This window comes from Aulonocara sp. 'chitande type north' Nkhata Bay, linkage group LG22, assembly GCF_057382095.1.
Source record: "Aulonocara sp. 'chitande type north' Nkhata Bay isolate Kocher_YH1m ecotype deep benthic linkage group LG22, A_spYH_male_GT1.1, whole genome shotgun sequence".
Taxonomy (NCBI): domain Eukaryota; kingdom Metazoa; phylum Chordata; class Actinopteri; order Cichliformes; family Cichlidae; genus Aulonocara; species Aulonocara sp. 'chitande type north' Nkhata Bay.
In genome coordinates, this window is record NC_141364.1 from 17,611,879 (window position 1) to 17,628,416 (window position 16,538).

The following is a 16,538-nucleotide window of genomic DNA, read 5'->3' on the forward strand; positions in this document are numbered from 1 at the left end:
GGGGGAGTGCCACAGCGATGCAGTGCTGCAGTAGGACAGCTCTGAAGGGAGAGCCTCAGTTTAGACTTCAGAGCAGAGGAAACCTGGACCAGACACACACATGCGAGACACTTTGATGCTTTAATTCATCAAATTGTAAGAAAAAAAACCATTATAATTTCGATTATACATGATTTACGCTGTATTACTGGAGAAGAAGTAACTGACAGGCAACATTTTGACACAGTGGAAAGATATAAATGTTTAATTACTCTTAGGATAATTGGAGTGAGCTGCAAATCTGATCAACAGCAAACAAACAGAATATTAATCATGTAAAATTACATTTTGTTGATGGAAAACTCAGTCCAGTAATGAAAACAATCATTGAATCCAGTCCTGTTTGTCACCTAAAGGGTAGTTCAGCAAAGTAATTACTTTGTTGATGAGAACACGTTGTTCATAACTCTCTCAGCAGCATCTTAGCTGGAAGCAGCTCTCTGTCCAGCACCGGGAAATTAAATCAGGCTTATTTTCTATTGGTCAACATTTTGGCATGTAATTACATCAAATCACAGGTTCACACAAATGTTTTATTAGAATCTTTTAAAGATGGAAGTTTGAAATGAAATAGCTGCTAAACCCAAGTGCAAGTAATGATCCCAGTGAAGGCTTTGTTTGCTATTTGATTTGGTATCTCATCTTAATGAAACACATCATTTTAGTTTTTTGTTATTATCTATTATTTGTTGTGTCTTATTTGTGTAATATGCACCTTTTTGCACCTTTGAGTAGAGAGAGCGCAACAGTTTGAAATCTTTGTGGTAAGCCAAACTAAAAAGTTGCCATGCAGATATTAAGGGACTAAATGAACAAAAAAAACAGATTTAGATTTAAATCAACTTAAAAGCTAAACTTGGGGAAACAGTGTAATTTAAAGAAGTTAAAGCTATCATAGTGCTGCTTTAGATCAAAAATACACTCAATGGACACTTAAGTACACCTTGCTTGTACTGGGTTGTGTCATGTTTCGGCTGTGTGGCAGGCAGGAGAGGACCCAAACGCAAACTCACGGGGACAGAACTTGAACTCAAAAGCACAGCTTTAATTGCTGGAAAAATAGAACACAGGCAATACAAAACTAAACTGGGAAAGCTAATCATAAAGTATACCAGGAGACTCGGGGAGAATCACACACAGCATGAGGGAGACTACGACACTGACAAAGAGAAACACAGGGCTTAAATACACAGAGGGATAACGAGGGAATGAGACAGAAGGAGAGCACAGCTGGGAGTAATCAGGCTGGACGAGACAAGGGAAGCAAAACTAGAAATACTCACATGAGACATGGACCTTCAAAGTAAAACAGGAAACACACTGACTGAATTCTAAACATGCAAACTTAACAGCAACTGGGGAGACAGAACATAGGAACCTGAAACATGGTACAAAACATCACAGTGGACATAACATGGAACACAGGGAAGCCATATGACAAAGCCAAAGAACTAAACCTATGATAACCATAACAGACCTATGGAAACAAGAAACAGTACAACAAAGGACTCAAAACATAAACCATAATATAAAAACACAAGATCTCTTCAAAATAAAATAGGAAACATAATGAGACGCAGACATGACAACCAGAACTTGACAACGTAAGACACAGACATGAAACACATGAAGAGCAGGGGAGACTTAACATGGGTTGGAAACACATGGGGGAACTAATAAGCAAATGAACATAGGAGACCTAATGAGCTTAAACATACTATAAACATCAAAATGAACTAAAACTCAAAACACTGGGTCATAAGACCCAGGATCGTGACAGGTTGGTCCCCCTTTTGCAATCAGTTACCTTAACTCTTTAATTCTTCTTCTATTGTGCAATTTTGGTGAGCCAGTATGTTTCCTGTTCTTTGTGGACAGGAAACTGAGGGACCCAATGCGGTCTTCTGTAGCTGTAGCCGGTCTCCTTCAGGGTTTTACGTTGTGCATTCAGATACGCTCTTCCGAATAAGTCACTTGTAAGCAGTTGTCATTTGAGTTACTGTTGCTTTTTTCTTTCTTTTGTTTTTTTAATCGTCTCAAAACTCTGTCCAATCCTCTCTGGCGTCAATGATGCAATTTCACCTAGAGAACTGCCACTCACTGGACATTTTTTCTCTTTGGGAGATGGCTGTGGGAAAATCCTGGTAGATCAGCCTGTCTGGTACCAATAACCATCCTACAGTCAAAGTCAATAAAAAAAAAACCTTTGGGGGTGAGGGGAAGAAAACATCGCAGTCTCATTTAATCTTTATTACTATGAAAAAGGCCAAAAAAACAGTTTGCATTACACAAAATCAGGTTACTTCCCCCTGCTGCATTTTGTTATTCTGAAAGGCAGAGTCCATTTCAGGGGTCGAAAAGCTGCAAACATCTCATAGCAACAGACCAATTACACGTGACTACATGAATATAGAAAAGTCTACAAGAGCTGAAACACAAATTTTCCTGTCGTCATGGAGATGCTACTACCGGTAATTAAATCAGCTCATCAGTTAGAAAAACTGGGAAAAAACAGTCTTGACCAGTTAAAATAGTTATTATTTAATAAACCAAAACAAACTTTCATACATTTTTGACAAGCAAATGTATTGTTTAGACCGAGAATAAAATGAGTAGTTCACAAATCTGAAGCCAGGTCTATTTATTTACATGATCCCACACTACAAACAGTAAACAGAGTCAAAACTGCTCCTCTCCTCTTCTTCATCGGGCATCGAATACAACCACTGAAATCAGAGAGTCAAGGAAATCCACAGCAAACGTAGCAACCAATTCATAAAATATCAATCAAAATCAAAATATCTGAACACTCTTTAGCAAAAAGACTCACATCTGAAATAAACAAGTCAACTGGTCATTTTTAATGTTTTCACAAGTTGTCTTCATGCACACAAAGTCAAAAGGATACATCTCTTTGTTCTCTTCTTGTACATGATCCTGTAGCCACACTCTCTGCATCTGATCGGATCGCGGGCTTTGATTTCGTTCTCGGTGTGACATTCTGCAAGTGACGAGAGAAAACATGGTGTTATGTGGTCAAGTTCAGTTTGAGCAGAGCAGAGCAGCGGGCAACACCCCCTCACATAGTTTTTCTGCTGATGTTAATGACAGAGAAAGTTTGGACCTATGCAGCTACTGAGTCAGCAGAGTGTTGGTAACTTTTATTCACTTAGCGCACGCCTCTGAATTCAAAGAGGTGTGGCCCAACATTTAGTCCATAATGTGTAAGATGTATTCATTTCAGTTCATTCAGATTGTTACTGAGTTTTTACACCTTGCCAAAAAACTTATTAGAACTAAAATCAGGGTGGTTCTTTTTCCAGATGCAAGATGACCAACATTACGTAATCATGGTGAAATAATTATTATTGGTTCCAAAATAGTAACATTGTATCAGACTGTAAAGGAGGTTTAATATTTCCCACTGTAAACATCTAGTGAGCCTAATGTGTATGTTATGTCCTCCAGATGTCTCCACCACAATGGATTAAGTAGTAAAGACACTATTCAAACACAAGAACATCATGTAACTCTCAGTTAGTACTTGTGTTTTGCACCTGGAAGCACAAATACCCACAAGGTAAAAAAAGAAAAAGAAAATCATCATACATACATACAGAACAATACAATCAACTTATCCCAAGCTAACTATGATTAAAACAGAGATTAGAAAAGGAGTAGGGGTCATGAGGCTATAAAGGCACCTGAGATGTAATTTCAGTGAACGGAAATTCCACACATGCCAGGTATCACAGCTTTGAATGCACAGACCGGTTTACAATAGGCAAGTTTTGGGCTCCAAGTGTTAATTAGTACCAATACTGAACTCATATTTATAATTACAGACGGTAGTTATGCGAATTTTCATGTATTAGGTAAAACAGGACATGATATAGTGTGCTAGACGGTTTTCTCTAAAAACTAGTGTTGTAATACCTGGAAAAATACACTCTTAGCGATCTCTGAAGCATTAACTACGGATTAATCCTTAATTTATTAATGTCGGAGAGGCTAGTTATACACTCTAAATTGAGCTGTAATTTATTATTTGTCAACTTATTATGAGAGAATTGTTACTATGAAGGAACACATTATGAACAATATGTAAGGTCTATGCGGTGTAATGTAAGAAAAACATCCAGAGGAGAAGCAGCCGTGATGGCAGTGATGAAAGGTTTGCATTAGAGCAGGTAAAATCGTACTGTTTGCATTACCAGCGGTGGTATTACTAAAGTAAACGTTGTAACATACCTCCACATATGTAGATCATAGGCTGCTGCTTGGGCGGCTGTAGATCTTTCTGCGTATCCATTTCTGATTCTTAACAAAAAAATAGAGACAGAGAGATAACTGTTAACAACATGCTACCAGAAACAGCATGGTACTGCCCGAAACAGACTAAAACAACCCAACCGGTATTTAGAGCAAACAACAAATATCTTTAAAGTATCTAAAAACGCTGCATAAACCTAACAGATACGGAGTACACAGGATGGAAAGATAATAACAAGGTTTCTCACCGTTTAAACACGTTAGCTGTTAGCTGTTTACCTCTCTTTTCATACTCCACAAGGCTCCTGCCTGCACATGCGTAGAACAGTCGTGCACCTCACAGCAAAGTCGCTTGTGATTGGTCGGACGATGTCTTTGAAAGAGACCAGAGAAAGCAATTGTATTTTTGTGAACAGCTCTATTATCAGTAACATTTTATTCACAAGTTTCAGTTGTTTAATTGATACAAATTATTCAATGTTTCTAAGGAGAGTATTTTAAGCCGTTTTGTTTGTACTCCGCTTCTGCAGGGGGCGCTGCGTTGAGGCCGTAACACCGTCATCTGACGATCCCTCAGCTGGCGCTGCTTTAGTTTTTGACAACAACGATTCAGTCGACAATGTTCTCGTCCTGACTGCTGGTCCCAAAAGTGCCACGAGTCCCTATTAGTGTGTTTTCTTTTTAGTTTTGAAGTCGTACATCATGGAGACGTCTGCGCCCAAAAGGTTTGTGTTAATTTGACTACGCTAAAAATGCTATTATTAACGAGCTAGCCGAACAGCTAACGCTCGGTGGATGTCGCCGAGCTAGCTGATGCTAAGCTAACTTATCGTTGCCAGTCTTCTCTCAAACTTTCAGTTCTGTTCACGAATGTACAGACCGTTCCTCACACAGAGGCGCTCTTTCCTGAGCCCTCAATTGAGTGTCTAATAGATTTGGCTAATGATGTGGTCGTTTTATGTTCCCAAGTCTCTGTAAGAGTGTTTTGTTCAGTGGTTAGATTTGCACTTGAAATATCATTCAATCGCATGAATGATCGCACTGAATCAGTCTCTAGCTTCCCGAGTGTCCTGCAAAAATTGAATTACTGTGTCTTTTTATGTCTAATATTGTTGCCTGTATTTGTAAACAGGCTTTAGTTATTAGGCTTTATGAAGGGGTTAGACATATATATATAGTAAAGACGTGATCTCTCTTTATGAGTCTGCGTTATTGTTATTGACTTTCTTGGACACGTAAAATGTCCTTGTAAAAGTTAAAGGTCCTCCATGTTTTGGCTTGCCTCTTTGCGTGATCTCTATTAAAAAAAAAATACATTTTGAATGTCAGTAAAATTTTTTATCCAAATAAATAAAAGATATATAAAAGCCACTTTGCCAAATACTGATTGCAGCTTCTACTGCTTGCTCAGAGTGACTTGAAATCCTTTATAAGAGATATATGCTTGATAGATCACAGGCCATCATTTAGAACTGTTTAAATGTCGAACACGGTATTTTTTTGGCACGATTCCTGAAGACAAACCAGTATTACACGTTACTGATTACTTAGTTGGTTTCTGTTCTGTGGTGGTTCATGGGTTCACAGGCTCAAAAAAAGACAATGCAAGTTAATTTTACTGAATAGCTTTTTAACCACAAGGCGACAGATCTGAAGTCTTTGTATGATTGCTGTACTATTTTTAAATTATGAGATCACACATGTTCAGATGTGCAGATGAGAAATATTTATTTATTCCATTCCATGAGCAACCCTTTTGTTACAACACTATAAAGGATGAATAATAACAATAATAATAATAATAATAAAGTAATATTATTAAACATTTAGGTTGACAGAGTTTGGTAGGAAAGATTTCCTATTTAAGCTATGTGTGTGTAGTTAACATAATCAGAGATACTAACTAGCAATAAAAACATTTTATCTTAAATAACATGATTATAATAGAATAGTAAAAATTTTTAAATGAATGATAACAAAATCAAAAGAAATTAGAACTGCTTTGGAAATCATTGACAAAAATAAAATTAAGTGTGCGTAATATAAAGACAATACAAATATAAAGTAAATAGTGCTTAAAAGTTTACTATAACATTCATAAATGTACAATGAAATTAAAGAATGAGTCTACAAAAATAAATATTTGAGCAAAATAAGTGATGATGATGATAATATTAATAATTATTATAATAAATATAATAATAGGTATTGAAATAGTTATAAAACACTATGTGAAATTCAGACTGAATAAGTTTTTTTTTATTTTGGATTCAAGAAAAAACGGCAATGTTTTCAGCTCCTCTCACCTTCAGTAAAAAGCTTCTCTGAAAGACTTTGAGGACACCATACTTGAACGTTTCTGTTCTGCTTAGTGGAAATTAACAGGAACAGCAGGATGTGAGGGCCTTTCCAGCTTCATATAGTGCAAACTTTTCTAAGGGGTAGTATGGAAATACCCTTTTAAAGGAAAAACACACACAATCTGTTTGTTGTCTTAGTCAGAGCTCATGTAGGATCATTTTTAAATGACTGAATCATTGATTCATTGTGTTTGATTTATTCACTAGAGCCAGACTGAGGAACCTTATTGAAGCTTGCGTTGCTCAGGGGGAAACAACCTCCTTTAGTCTCGTATTGCACGTGATAATATTTTTGATCAAGTCAGAAAATAGTGAACAGTGCATGCTGGGTTGTGTTTTCACTTTCACAATAACTTTTTTTGTCGATCACTTTGAACTTAACTAATAATGACTTATTCCTGTTTGGCTGTGGTGCTGATTTTTTTTTTTTTTTATCTGTGAAGAAGTATTACCTCATATTCTGGTGTTTGAAAGCACCGATACACAAGCCTAAAAATATCTTTAAATGACAGCAAACAGAAATAATAACAGGTTGCAGTCTCAGTGTGTTTGACATTTATGTCCAGACTAAAAATCACCCACAGCCGTTCATTTATTTACAGATGCTGAAACGATGCCGTGTCTCCTGTTTTGTAATGTTTAGATTTGCCTTTTCCACTTATCATTGCTTTCACTTTTATATTGCTGTCTTATTCCCTTTTTACAGTAAGCTGAAAAAGCTGAGTGAAGATAGTTTGACGAAACAGCCAGAGGAAGTGTTTGATGTTCTCGAGAAACTCGGTGAAGGGTAAGAAGTCTTAACTTCCATTTTTACAGCTGACCATTGCATAATAAATCGTTTTTTAAGCGCTGTCAGTTGTAATAAAGTACTGCAGCCATACATGTGACTTTAAGCTTTGTGTGTGTTTTTAGTTCCTATGGCAGCGTGTTTAAAGCCATTCATAAGGAGTCCGGCCAGGTCGTGGCAATCAAGCAGGTGCCTGTGGAGTCAGATCTGCAGGAAATCATCAAAGAGATCTCCATCATGCAGCAGTGTGACAGGTGGGACAGCAGTATGTCTCATACCATACGCCCATTTTTGCCCTTGAAAGCAAGGTTTTTCCTCAATATAAAAAATGTGGCATCCAGTAAAGTGGTTTGAGAGAAAATCATTGTTTATTTGCAGACTCAGAATACATTTTTGCTTATCATCTGCCCTAAATAACAGGGAATTGCACAGTTGTTCTGTTTAATTAGATAAGAGCCTGTTAGTGTTAACTGTACGCAGACCAGTTGCACTTAGCCAGCCTTCTCTCAAAGGTCCATTCTGAGCCAGGAAAAGCCTCAAAAGACATTTTACAGAGATAATAAAGGAGGAAGTATGACATCATCATCATAGCCCATGTAGCTCTCTCGTGTCTGGATCCATGAGATTTTTTTTCTCACTTCTGCTCTATATTTTCTCCTTTGATAACCACTCCATGTTGCGTTTCCTCCCCAGCCCCTATGTGGTGAAATACTATGGCAGCTACTTCAAGAACACAGACCTGTGGATTGTGATGGAGTACTGCGGCGCTGGCTCTGTCTCTGACATCATCAGACTGCGCAACAAGACGGTGGGTGTCTACGCTGAGCCGCAGCGACGTGTGCAACTGCGCTAAAACTTTATTTAAAAGTGCCTTTGACCTGTTGTCAGTAACGACTACAATGGTGGCTTTAATTCACTAGTTTTTGTGTCAGGAAGAAAATATTTTTTGATAAAGTTTCAATTCAAAGTGCAGTATTTATTACGACTTAAAAGTGAAAAGATCTCCAGGTTGACCTTGTCTTTAACTGAACTCAGCGAACTAATGATTAAAAAAAGAAACTACAGACAAGTGCAGCAGTTAATGGTCTGTTTGTTCATGTTTGGTTTTTAATCTTCAATCTCTCAGCTGACAGAAGATGAAATTGCAACCATCCTTAAGTCGACGCTGAAGGGACTCGAGTATCTTCACTTCATGAGGAAGATCCATCGGGACATCAAAGCAGGAAACATCCTTCTTAACACAGAGGGACACGCCAAACTGGCAGACTTTGGAGTTGCTGGACAGCTGACGGTAAAATTGCAGCATATGTCAGTAGTGATAAGATGAAGTAATGTTTGCCAGCATGATACTGTTTGTAATTTGCTTCTGAGGAGTTCTCGCTTGGTCCTGTCATGCTCTAAAAGTCTGGGGGTAATATATATTCCCACTCTGTAGGACACCATGGCAAAGAGAAACACTGTGATCGGTACTCCATTCTGGATGGCACCCGAGGTAATTCAGGAGATCGGCTACAACTGTGTAGCTGACATCTGGTCCCTGGGCATCACATCCATAGAGATGGCAGAGGGTAAACCTCCTTATGCAGACATTCATCCAATGAGAGTGAGTGGAAACATTTGTTCTTGTTTTAAATGTGTTGTGAAAAACTTTTATCCTCTTTTTTTTAATCCACCCTAATCCTGTTATCGTGTTTCTGCAGGCAATCTTTATGATCCCGACCAACCCTCCTCCAACATTCAGGAAGCCGGAGCTCTGGTCAGACGAGTTTACAGACTTTGTCAAGAAGTGTTTAGTGAAGAACCCGGAGCAGAGAGCGACGGCCACACAGCTGCTACAGGTAAGAAGATGACCTCGCCACCACATACATGGATTACTACTATTATTATGTTATTTGAACAGGGAAGGACACTAAGTTGCTCTTAGTGTCCTTCCCTGTTCAAATAACTGATACAAGATGAAAGCAAACGTATAAAATAGAGAGCAAATAGTCTTCCCCAGATACCCTGGAGATTTGTAAATATGGAAAATTTAATGCCGCCTCAGGCACATAGAAACATCAGAGGGTGTAACACATGATGCTGGGTGGATATACTCGTATGGAAATACATTTGCATGTAAAATATAGTTCATATAACTTTTATCTTTTTGGTCTTGTGAATCTCCAGCATCCATTCATCAGCCAGGCCAAGCCAGTTACGATCCTGAGAGACCTGATAACTGAAGCCATGGAGATGAAAGCCAAGAGGCAGCAGGAGCAGCAGAGAGAGCTGGAAGAGGAGGATGACAACTCGGTGCGTGTGGTGATTTATTCACAGAAAGGTCTGGGGTGAAGAAACCTCAGATGTAATGCTGCATGTCTTAACTCTGTTCTTTATTCCATCCAGGAGGAAGAGACTGAGGTGGATTCTCACACTATGGTTAAGTCGGGCTCAGAGGGCGCCGGAACCATGCGCGCCACCAGCACTATGAGCGACGGGGCGCAGACAATGATTGAGCACGGCAGCACTATGCTTGAGTCAGACCTTGGCACTATGGTCATCAACAGTGACGATGAAGACGAGGAGGAAGACCAGGGATCGATGAGAAGTGAGCGGATATGATGTCTGCCTGAATGAGACTGTCTCCAAAATATTCTGTCCAGAAAGCTTATTTTGTTACCTTCGAGTTTAACCCATTTCCTCCTCCACAGGACATGCCACCCCCCAGCAGCCGATTCGTCCTTCCTTCATGGATTACTTCGACAAGCAGGACAACAAGGCGGCCCACCAGCAGGAGAGCTACAACCACAACCAGGCACAGGAGCAGCAAGGCTACCATATCCAGTCCAAAAACGTCTTCCCTGACAACTGGAAGGTGCCTCAGGACGGAGACTTTGACTTTGTGAGTGTCATCCGTGACTCTGTTGTAGTGTTATTCATTGTGGAAATGTTTACAGCAGCAAAACAGAAGCAGCTCTGAGTGTTGTGACTCATTTTTTCCGTCTGTTGTTTGTCTGTGTTGCCTCTCAGTTGAAGAACCTGGACTTTGAGGAGCTGCAGTTACGCCTGACTGCCTTGGATCCCATGATGGAGCGGGAGATTGAGGAGCTCAGGCAGCGCTACACTGCCAAAAGGCAGCCCATCCTGGATGCAATGGATGCCAAGAAGAGACGACAACAGAACTTCTAAATGCCCCTTCTGACCCTGTCCTCCTCTAATCTGGATTTCCCTAAGCCACGGTAAACAACAAATTCTGTCCAGTGATTTCGGGGGAACCAAAACAATCTCATTGGATGCCCTCTGCTGTTCTGGCCGCCTGTTAGCTGACCTCTAAGTGAAGTAAGATGCTTCCTTTACTGGATGATGTCTGTTTGGTTCTGGGAATCCACACCCTTCCAAAAAAAAGAAAAAGGAGAACCAAGCTGTGGCTGTAACACATCTGAGAGTCACACAAAGAATTTCCTCTTTAATCAGCAAAAAGCCTTTTCTTCAGCAGGAGCAGCGAGCGAGGTCAATGGCATTACCCCCACCCCCCACCTCCCCGAGACTTTTTACCTTCACTGTAAATAAAACATAGAGCCTAGTTTGGAAATACCTGCGACAAAAGCTGTGGAGGTTCATCCATGACCAAAGACAATCGAGGTGATGTTGATGATGAAGTTGCCTTAAAATATTTGAAACCTGATTTTTCAACATAAGCAATGTAGTAAAACGACCGAGTCTTTGGATGGTCACGTTTGTTTCCTCAGCTGGAGAAGAGTTGGACGAGAGACTATTGAAAGCTTAGAAAAATCCAGTGAATGTCAAAGAACAGATTGCGCATGTTTTCAGCTATTTTGTGGACCAGCTTCTCTTTAGTCTGCATTATCTTTTATTTAAATTAGGTGTTTTTCAGGTATGACGTTCTGGGTTTCCTTATACACCCAGTGCACAGTCTATAGTGGCAGATCTGAAGCATCTTTTAGTGCCTCGTAAACACACACGACACTCCCTCACTGCTCTTCATCCTCAACACCCTGAAACGTTAAACAAACGTAATTTCCAAATAGGGGGAAAAGGTGAAAGTCATTCCTAAACACTGCACAGCATTCTTTAAATGTTTAAGTTTAGATAATTTTGATTTCTTTTGATTGTTCCACTTTGACTGATTGACTTGAGGCAGCATTAAGAGAGCTGAGTGACGAGGCCAGACCCTGAATTATTGCATAAATGGTTTAATTGCTGTTTTCCAATTTAGGAAAAACACATCAGGTTGAGAAAAAAAGACTCGAAAGACGTAACGGTTGTACTTAAAACCAGAGCCGCTACATCAGCCACACACGTGATTTCTACTTGTTCTTTTTATTTTTAGATGATAATTTTTCCTCCATTGGTTCAAGTTTTCTTTTTCTTTTTTTTCTTTTTTTTACCCTGCAGCTTTTTTCAGCTATCAGTGAGAGTGCTTTCTGTTTCCTGATATTTGAAGGGGAGAAAAAGACAAAAAATGTGCTTTGTGGGTTTTGGGACACAAGCTTTGGCTTCTTTTATGTGAACATGAAGGCTTTTTCCCCTGTATTTTTAATAAGTGAGGAATGTTTTCCTTTCTTATCATAAATGAAGTCAGCTGTAAAATTTCCCACACGCTGCATATGCTTGTTGGACCACTTTAATAACCAAATTCAAAGGAATTTAATCAAAAAATGAAAAGAAGGAAAGAATTTGTAGGTTTTTACTCCCAAAAATCATTAAGCTTGTTGAATGGTTACTACATTTTTTGTTTTTGTCTATGTATCTGGCTTCTGGCTCTAATTCAGCTCTTCTGCTAAAGTATGTGTTACTTTTTAAGCGCTAATAATGACCCTGTGAATGAATGAATTCATCCTGTCTTAATGTTAAAAACGTGCAGTGAATCTGCTGGTTGCTGTTACATATGAATGTGTTTTGTAGGTGAAGCAGATGGAAACCCTTCATGAATTAAGCCTGCAGTTCACACAAGCATTCACTTTATTTATTAACCGCTCTGCTTTCTTTTCTTTTCGTGACACTGGTTTAAATATTGTGGCTGATTTGGCTGTTAATATTTTGGCCCTTGGTCATGTAAATGTGGTTGGACTATGCATGTTTATACTTAATTTTGCTCTGTAGTAGAATGCTGTTGTATAAGGAAAGAGTAATGTTTAAGAAGAAAATGTGGGCTTCCTTTAATTTTGCTTTAATTAAAAACTATTGAACACTGAAGAGTCCAATAGTTTGTTTTGGGGTTTTTTATGATTTTGTTTTGTTTCTTTAGAACTGGCTGTAATATGTACAGTTACCTAAAGCCACCTTTTGCTATATCATTATGATTTTTGTCTTCATTTACTTCACTTATTCGGTTTATGTAAAGATTGAAGGGTGTAGAGTGGAATGTAAGCATTTAATTTATTATGTTCTGTTTGTAATACTTTAATAAAGTTTCAAAAATGTTGAAAAAGTAATAAAAGTCACTTATAGTTAACCAGAGCTGGCTTTGGTCTAATCTTTAGATGTGGATGGATTAATACCAACATGACATGATTAGATACTCTGATTTCATTATGTAGACTTGTGTTACTTTTTTTGGAATTGAAAAAAAAAATACAACAAACACACACTATGAAAAGTGCATGAAAGTTTTTGTGTTGACTGTCACATCTGCTTTATTCTTAGCCTCTAGCACAGAGAGACAGGTACATTTACATTCCTGGATGCCAAAAAATATGAAAAAAATTCCCATGAAAAGCTGAATAGTATGTTTTGTGTTAACTAATGTGGAAAATAAAAATCGCTGTGATTTAGTGGTGAATTAAATCTGATTAATTGCATAAATCATGACCCACTGGCTCTCGTTATCGACCCTGTATTTACTTGGTTTCGGATCGATATCAAAACTTGGGGCAGTACCGCTGATCTTTGCCTTCATAAAGGCAGCTTTGACGCCCTTCACCGTAACTCTTCTGCCAAGGGCGCATTTCATTTTATATTTAACGCCTTTTTATAGCTATAAGCGCGCCTGCTGCTCCTCTATTCAGTGCGGTACGGTAGACTTTACGGAAACAGTGTTCCTTCTTTTTCTGCAGCTTTTCTTGCACAGTTGCATTAATCACAGCTCTTCGGAAAGGTTGGCAGCAAGTTGAAGAAATCTGGGAAGCATGTCTGCGCTCAACAGAAGGATCGTTAACACTGCGTCGGCCCCGGCTGCCATCGGCCCATACAGGTGAGACGTGGGAGCACAAGGACAGTCCGATGTTTGATCAGGGCCTGGTCTTACAGTTCAGTGAACTCACAGAGAGAACCAAAGTTAAAAGTTTCTCAGTGGGGCAAAGGGGCCCCAGCATAGCAGGAAACCGAGTAAGGTCGACAAGCAGCTGGCTTATAATGGCTTCAATTCGTCGCCAAATCATCTACACACCAAAAGCTCCTGTGAGGCAGGGAATATACAGGTAAGGTGTCCCGAAGAAAGTGCTGGGACTTGTTCTAAATCCATCATAACTCGATCGAAGTTCACGTGGTTTATCATTTATTTGGTGGATGTCACTCCTGTCAACCAGCAACAGGAAACTGAGGCTCTAGTTTACACAGGCTCACCAAACCGGACAGAAGATTGGAAAAATGTATCCTGGTCTTGATTTATGCTTTAACATTCGATCAAAATTCGGCAAAAGGGAAGGGGGAGGGGAAGGGAAAAGGGGAAAAAAGAAAAAAAAAAACTATGTCAATGTAAATGAGATATATACTTTGTTGCCTGATTTGAATAAAGAAAGAAAAAAAAAATTCGGCAAAAACAACATGAAAGTGTGGCAAGTGGAAGTGCCTTGTATCGGTGATTCAGCCTGGTGGTGCAATGGTGTGAGGAAATATTTTCTTGGAACTGTTGGCCTTTTGTTTCACTTTCTCCTGCTGAAACATCATCCTGAGAAAGAAACGTGTGTGTGTGTCGTCCTCAGCCAGGCGGTGATCGTGGACAGAACCATGTACATCTCCGGTCAGCTGGGGATGGACGTCGCCTCCGGGAAGCTGGTAGATGGAGGAGTGCAGGCTCAGGCCAAACAGGTGAAACTCACTTCTGCCAGTGTTTAGATCAGCTACAGCAGAAGTTGCATCCACAACAGATTCCTAAAATACGAACATATCTTTCCCATCGTGTCCTTCAGGCACTCATCAATATTGGGGAGATCCTTAAAGCTGCCGGCTGCGACTACAGCAACGGTGAGAAACTGAGCTTCTCCTCGTATGTTTCACATGTTCTGAAATTTAAACACGAGCTTTCAGAGCACATAAACCCTTTCATTTCAGTGGTGAAGACTACTGTGTTACTCGCAGATATAAATGACTTCAACAACGTCAATGAGGTCTACAAGACATGTAAGCCAGCACTATATTGTTCCTTTCATTTTGACCACACTAGCAGGGAAAATGACAGTGTGACAAGTTTAGGAGTCACCTGACCGATGCGCTCACTTAGCTTTTTCTCTGCTGCTCGACAGCAGCCTTCTACTCACATCCTCCTCGCTGATCATAACAGTCAGGTGTAATGGAAGCTCCAGCACCCAGAGAGTTGTAAATAGACACCACAGTGCAGGCACACAACTGTAACCCAACCTTTCCCAGCAGGCAGTGCTGCACTAGGCATTTACTCCCATCTTTCTCCCTCACACTGCCACCGAAACAACAGGCAGGTTACTTTCCCTGACCGTGGTGAAAGGAAGGAAGGAAGATGTTTCATTAAAACTCTGTTTTGATCCTTTAAACTCAGCCTTTACTGGTTTATAAAAATTGGTTTAAAACTTAAGTTAAGGCAAAAATGTGCCTTTCCAGGTTGTCTGTGTGTGTTACCATCCTCAGCTGCTGCTATACACCAGACAAAGGAACTTTCTACCCAGCAGCTGCAAAGCACCTGTGCTTGTTGTTTTATTGCTTATCTATGTAAATAATCTAACCACTCATAAATAAAGCCTTTCATATTATTAGAAGCTGAAATGAACCATTCAAATTGAGATTCATAGTTGGGTTCACTGATGGAAGTGAATAACTTCACCGTGGTTCTGCAAATGCATGCAAATCTAATGAAAATGTTTTCCCTCCCCAGTTTTCAGCAGTAACTTTCCTGCCAGAGCTGCCTACCAAGTCGCTGCTCTCCCCAGAGTGAGTGTTAACCACAGCTTTACACACCTTTAGCATTGTATTACATTATGTCACACCCACTTTAAAGTCACTGCTACTGTGCACATATGGATGATGTCATGAATTTCATTTTTATGCTGATTGGAAACAGAAAGGTTGAAAAAGGAGGGATTTGCATTTTATTTTAAACCACAAATTAAACTATTAATCATGTTTTCCGGACTTAATTTGCTTACACTGTCACACAGCGGAGACTCTGCTGATATTTGGACAAATGAGTAAATGTAGTGTAAATGCTGCTTTTGGCCAAATTCAAGTTATTGCTGCTAAAGTTGGATCTACAAGCTACAGAATTATGGGGATCACTTGGTTTTTCATGGGACTGCAGAGATGTGTATAAAAGCTTTTTGCAGGGGTTTTTGAATGACTGTGTGCGTGTGTTCATTTTTGGACACTATTATAATTTAATATTTCGCCTCTGCAGTCATTTCTTCAACCTGCGTCTCCTCCTTTTCTCCTCAGGGTGGGCTGGTGGAAATTGAGGCGATCGCTGTTCTCGGTCCTCTCTCCGACTCCTGACTACCCGGCTGCATTACTAACAAGCTGTAGCGCCACCAATTATTATCATTATAGATTCACTGTGGAAGCTTGATTGTATTTCCAGAGAACACCTGAAGAGCCACGAATTTCACCAAAGTCTTTTTCAGTCTTTCAAGATTTAAATTCAGAGCAACATTGAGTTGTTAACACTTCACAGCCTGCTCGTTAAACAGACAGTAGGGATCCAGTAGGAGTGGACACAACATCAAGCCTCTTGGCTTCTGGTTTGATAACTTCACTCATTTAAAAAAAGAAAAATGCTGTAACACATCAGTGTGACATGTTTGCTTTCATCCTGCATCAAATTAAAACACAGAGAATATGTGTACTAGGTTTTTTTTTAAGGTGATCTTTTTATTTTTCAACAGCTTATTACTAAT

General features: G+C 39.5%; 3 protein-coding genes across 4 annotated transcripts; 2 read left to right on the top strand and 1 right to left on the bottom strand.

Annotated features, from left to right (window-relative positions):
- Window positions 1-2,663: 2,663 nt before the first annotated feature.
- On the bottom strand, window positions 2,664-4,679 carry polr2k (RNA polymerase II, I and III subunit K). The gene is made up of 4 exons (XM_086280165.1): window positions 4,560-4,679; window positions 4,291-4,359; window positions 2,948-3,040; window positions 2,664-2,765 (listed from the first exon to the last, which is right to left on the bottom strand). The coding sequence occupies exons 2-4, from the start codon at window positions 4,349-4,351 to the stop codon at window positions 2,743-2,745; spliced, it is 177 nt and encodes a 58-aa protein (XP_086136291.1). The 5' UTR covers window positions 4,352-4,359; window positions 4,560-4,679; the 3' UTR covers window positions 2,664-2,742.
- Window positions 4,680-4,746: 67 nt separating this feature from the next.
- stk3 (serine/threonine kinase 3 (STE20 homolog, yeast)) lies at window positions 4,747-12,918 on the top strand. Its single transcript, XM_086280164.1, has 11 exons — window positions 4,747-5,036; window positions 7,378-7,458; window positions 7,584-7,712; window positions 8,152-8,266; window positions 8,585-8,749; window positions 8,894-9,061; window positions 9,159-9,296; window positions 9,625-9,750; window positions 9,844-10,045; window positions 10,149-10,339; window positions 10,468-12,918. The coding sequence occupies exons 1-11, from the start codon at window positions 5,014-5,016 to the stop codon at window positions 10,624-10,626; spliced, it is 1,497 nt and encodes a 498-aa protein (XP_086136290.1). The 5' UTR covers window positions 4,747-5,013; the 3' UTR covers window positions 10,627-12,918.
- A 546-nt stretch (window positions 12,919-13,464) lies between these two features.
- Window positions 13,465-16,482, top strand: LOC147303970 (2-iminobutanoate/2-iminopropanoate deaminase-like). 2 transcript variants are annotated; one of them, XM_086279565.1, is made up of 6 exons: window positions 13,465-13,651; window positions 14,382-14,487; window positions 14,589-14,643; window positions 14,731-14,799; window positions 15,524-15,579; window positions 16,081-16,482. In XM_086279565.1, the coding sequence occupies exons 1-6, from the start codon at window positions 13,587-13,589 to the stop codon at window positions 16,135-16,137; spliced, it is 408 nt and encodes a 135-aa protein (XP_086135691.1). In that variant the 5' UTR covers window positions 13,465-13,586; the 3' UTR covers window positions 16,138-16,482. The 2 variants fall into 2 exon arrangements, with proteins under 2 accessions (XP_086135691.1, XP_086135690.1); XM_086279564.1 differs by lacking the exon at window positions 13,465-13,651 and adding an exon at window positions 13,658-13,877.
- The last annotated feature ends 56 nt before the right edge of the window (window positions 16,483-16,538 follow it).

What these genes read in the sequence shown, in the direction of transcription:
- LOC147303970 (XM_086279564.1), top strand. Translation starts at nt 13,681, where the DNA reads ATGTTTGATCAGGGCCTGGTCTTACAGTTCAGTGAACTCACAGAGAGA. An exon ending in TGCAGGCTCAGGCCAAACAG is followed by an intron (nt 14,488 to 14,588) that starts GTGAAACTCACT and finishes CGTGTCCTTCAG; the next exon opens with GCACTCATCAATATTGGGGA. An exon ending in AAGTCGCTGCTCTCCCCAGA is followed by an intron (nt 15,580 to 16,080) that starts GTGAGTGTTAAC and finishes TTTTCTCCTCAG; the next exon opens with GGTGGGCTGGTGGAAATTGA.
- polr2k (XM_086280165.1), bottom strand. Translation starts at nt 4,351, where the DNA reads ATGGATACGCAGAAAGATCTACAGCCGCCCAAGCAGCAGCCTATGATC. An exon ending in TATGATCTACATATGTGGAG is followed by an intron (nt 3,041 to 4,290) that starts GTATGTTACAAC and finishes CGTCACTTGCAG; the next exon opens with AATGTCACACCGAGAACGAA. An exon ending in CAAGAAGAGAACAAAGAGAT is followed by an intron (nt 2,766 to 2,947) that starts GTATCCTTTTGA and finishes CTCTGATTTCAG; the next exon opens with TGGTTGTATTCGATGCCCGA.
- stk3 (XM_086280164.1), top strand. Translation starts at nt 5,014, where the DNA reads ATGGAGACGTCTGCGCCCAAAAG. An exon ending in CGGCCACACAGCTGCTACAG is followed by an intron (nt 9,297 to 9,624) that starts GTAAGAAGATGA and finishes GTGAATCTCCAG; the next exon opens with CATCCATTCATCAGCCAGGC. An exon ending in AGGACGGAGACTTTGACTTT is followed by an intron (nt 10,340 to 10,467) that starts GTGAGTGTCATC and finishes GTTGCCTCTCAG; the next exon opens with TTGAAGAACCTGGACTTTGA.